Here is a 4132-nt window from a genome sequence, read left to right on the forward strand (position 1 = left end):
ACTATTCCTTTTCCACCAACCACAGGCTATGTACGTGCCACGATGGGAGTTGGTGGGTAGGCAGCGGCTGATAGTGATATTTTGTACTGGAGCATGCTCCTCCTCGTACTATTGTCGGTGAGCTGTCACCCTGTGATTGGCTCATGGGCTGCTTTGGTCAGATCTTGTCTATTTTGTCCATACCTTGGCAGGTATAGTACAAAAGATCTTCCAGAAGCGTACGGACTGGCTCTTTTGGGCGGGAATATTCCCGCCTTGCTCATTCCTTCTTCAGGTGACATTGCTGAAGTATTAGAGTTACTGCCTTTATGCGTGTAGCCTTACTGTTAGTGCGGGTAGCCTTCCTTCTTGGCTTGTACCCATAGCTGCGGGAACAGGCAGGGTACTGTACCAAGGGAGGCTTTCCTGCGTGAACAGCTGGCTTACTGCGTGTAAGGTCTTCATCTCTCTGAGCATAGTGGGTCCTGCGGAACCAGTTGGTCTCTGCGCAGACGTACCTCATCAAGGTGTGTCTTGCGGGTCCAACTGGGCTTTGCGGGGACCTACCTCTTCAAATAACAAATCGCTATTCAAAATACGATTATTAATCATAACCATATCTCCCATACATGATACATATAAAGGCTTCTCTATGTCAAAAACTCATTTATATCTTTTAGTTCTCATATTCACTTCACAACCATTTTTTTATTTATACATGCATGTTTTGTTATGTCAGTACTCATACTTTAAGTTGCAATAATACACTCTAGAAGCGTCACGCAACAAAATTGTTTGGCAAAATATTAGGTTTTATTAACTTTTAATTAATTTATTTTTTTCGGGTTTATTCAAGTCGGGCGGGAAACCAAATTGCCAAGAAATCAAAGAACAAGGGCCAGCCAATGTAAATATGTAATATTGGGTTTGTCTCCTATCCGACTAGGGTGCTTCCTTGAATTTTTCGGGTTGCCTGAGCTTTATTTTCCAAACAATAGCGAAAAAAGCACGATTAATATGGTAAGAAAATAAAAATTTAACCACAGTAATAATATAGACTGAAAACTAAGGCAACAGCTCAAGTTTCGATGTGCATTACAAAGTAGCAGAGCCGGCCATAGGGGGTGGCAGGGTAGTCGACGGCCACAGGCCCGACACCCCGATAAAAAAATTTATATGTATTTTTATGAAAAACAATATGTATAATCACTATTTCAACACAATTACATATCCACTAGCTCGGTCTAGTGAAAGAGATGGGACATCTAACCACGAGGTTGTGGGTTCTGTTCTTATTATTTGAGACATTTTAAGTTTATTTTTATAAAAAGATTTTTTACACAACTCAAATCTTAACCAAGTAAGCTCATTTAAAATTTAATTGTTTAAACCCAACAAAATATTCCTTTTACTTAACCCAAAAAAATTTTCGCCTTCGGCCCAAAAAAAAAAAACTGCCTTCTCGGAGCCGGCCCGGCTAAGTAGATAGAACATGATTGCGTTTGAGTTTGGTTTAAAAGAAAGCATGTAAAAGTGCATTAGTATATCATGTAATACACAATTTTTGCTGGACAGTAGGTCTTCATAAAGGTTAAATACAAAACACTAGAAGAATGGTAACTTACACTTAATAAGAGTATTTTGGTCATTTTTATGTAGAAATTTAGATATTAAAAGATCAACATCTTACAGCACCTCTTATTTTGGGTTTTCATTATTATTTTCATATATGCATTCTTAAGACAAAACAGTCAATTTGTTTGTTTTGGTTTTGGATGCTAACATGCCAAAACACCCAAACAAACAAGGCCCAAAATGAACAAGGTGGCTTTTTATCTTGACTAAATATCTGATAATAATAATACAGGAGCCCAAAAAAGCAGATGCTACTCTTTAAGATGTTGATGTTATAATATCTGCATTTCAATCCCTCAAACAAATAACCAAAATCAAATACAAATATCTTCATTTTGAACCAAAAGTGTAAGCTGCCCAGCGTAAAATGTGTTTTAGTTGATCCCATTGGTTAAAAAGTTATAGTCGAGTCACGTAAGTATTCCGGTAGCATACATTGCTAAAAGGATATTTTAAGTTCCCATCTGTCTCAAATGACTAAAAACATGTAATATCATTGTTTTCCTGTCGTTTCCAAGAATCCAAAACGGCGAACCAAAAGACAACAAAATGAAGAATCGTTTATAGAGTATGTATGAAGATTATATACAACTTATCATGTGCATAAGCGGAACAAAACAAAGACATTGCTAATCTTTTGCTTTCATTCATATACTAAAATCAAATGAAACTCATACTCTGTTTTGTTAGTTCTTCCACGTATCTTCAACATCTTACTGCAACAGTAACTGTTCTTCATCTTTCTGCAACTCACTCAACCGCCTTTTAGCATACACCGTCACCACCACAGTGGTCAAAATAGTCAACAGAAACCCAAAAACCGTACACAATATCTGAGGCACCGAAAGTGACCGTTGATCAACCGAAGCATCCGCCAATGTTCGTATCATTATACCTCTATAATAATCAAACTCAAAGTCAATATTCCATAACCACATAAACAAACTTTTATAACTAACAATAACCAACATGAATCTTACGTGTATATTGCGACGAAAATCTCGGGTACCATTCCCACCAATGTACCCAATAAATATGGACCGAACTTAACATCGGTTGCTACCGCGCAATAATTGTATACCATATACGGGAACGGTGAAATTCTTAATAATGTGACAGCTCTAAACTGGTTGAACCAGTTTCCTTCACCTGCTAATTTCAAGATTGATGCTTTCTTTGGGTACCTTTCTAACCACCCCTACATAACCATAATAATTAATATTTAAACATTAATTAATGCTCAAAACATTTTAATAACACTAAAATCATCAACAATTTATGCTCACTTGAATTTTGTGGTAAAAGAGGGATCCTATGAAATAAGGAAGCGATGCACCGATAACGACTCCACCTATGATCAACAGAAACCCGAAACCGTAACCAAAGCTCATTCCAGCCACCCACATCGACGGAGTAGACGGTAGAAACACGGTGGGGAATAATGCCACTGAAGTAAATATCAAAACTGCTAATACTGGTTTACAAAATGTTTCGGTTTCCCAATTCAGTATTGGAATAACCTCCTGAAACAATAATCAATCAAATCAAAATCCAATTACAAAATTAGGTGTTTGTAAAAACATTAAAAATTAACAACAAATTAACAAAATTGCTAACATAATAATAATAATAATAATAATAATAATAATAATAATCAATCAATCATCAGCATACCTTATTCATCAAAAAGGGTCCAATCCACATGAAAAAACAAACCCCCAAAACAGCTAAAAATACAACCACAAGAACAAGCTTGGCCCACCACCATAAACAGTACCAAACCCTAACACCGCCAGTCGCCGCCGCAGACGACGACGACGGCACACACCCACCACCGCCACCTCCGCCGGTTAACACCTCCGATTCGTTCAAAATGGAATACCCATCTCTCGGATCTTCAATTGCGATCTTTAATACAGTAATCGCATCATTCTCCACATACGTCATGATAATGAAATTTGAATCGGAATTAGGTTAATTTAACGAAATGACCAGACGCCGTTAGAGGGTTGAAATTGGGATTGATTTGATCAACAGATCGGGTGAATGAATTTGATGGAAAAAGTGAGAATCTGATTAATAATAATTGTTGAATTTGGGGAAAGAAAGTGGAAGAAGATTGAAGGTAGGCATATATAAGTGAGTGCAAGTATAGGATGAGTATTTGATGATATATTATATAGGCTTTTTAATTATCTAATATGGTTTGATTATTTTATTTATTTTTGTAATGAATAAATTATTTTGTGATGTATAAATAAGTTAGCAAGTGAAGGTGCATTTGTCCGATGCGAGTATTATAAATAATAGGTTTATCTGCTAATCAATAAAATAAGTTTAATGATGATGTTATATAATTAGTGTGGAATTAAATTAATTTAATGTAATCATTGATGTGTAGGTACAAAAACTTTGTTTGGAAGCATTTATTATAAGACCGAGTGGATAGGAGAAAGGGAGGAGGGCTTCAAAGCATCAAGTGGCTCTGATGTGGAGTGGTGGTGATGTTGTAGGGGCG

At 36.5% G+C, this 4132-nt stretch overlaps 1 protein-coding gene across 1 annotated transcript; it reads right to left on the reverse strand.

Annotated features, from left to right (window-relative positions):
* Positions 1-2098: 2098 nt before the first annotated feature.
* LOC143623668 (uncharacterized) lies at positions 2099-3744 on the reverse strand. Its single transcript, XM_077094517.1, has 4 exons — positions 3289-3744; positions 2901-3137; positions 2595-2812; positions 2099-2511 (listed from the first exon to the last, which is right to left on the reverse strand). The coding sequence occupies exons 1-4, from the start codon at positions 3559-3561 to the stop codon at positions 2328-2330; spliced, it is 912 nt and encodes a 303-aa protein (XP_076950632.1). The 5' UTR covers positions 3562-3744; the 3' UTR covers positions 2099-2327.
* Between the last annotated feature and the right edge of the window lie 388 nt (positions 3745-4132).

The sequence above is a fragment of the Bidens hawaiensis genome, unplaced genomic scaffold (genome assembly GCF_021521415.1).
Source record: "Bidens hawaiensis isolate Kalapana, Puna unplaced genomic scaffold, B.hawaiensis_p1.1 tig00003510_1, whole genome shotgun sequence".
Taxonomy (NCBI): Eukaryota; Viridiplantae; Streptophyta; class Magnoliopsida; order Asterales; family Asteraceae; genus Bidens; species Bidens hawaiensis.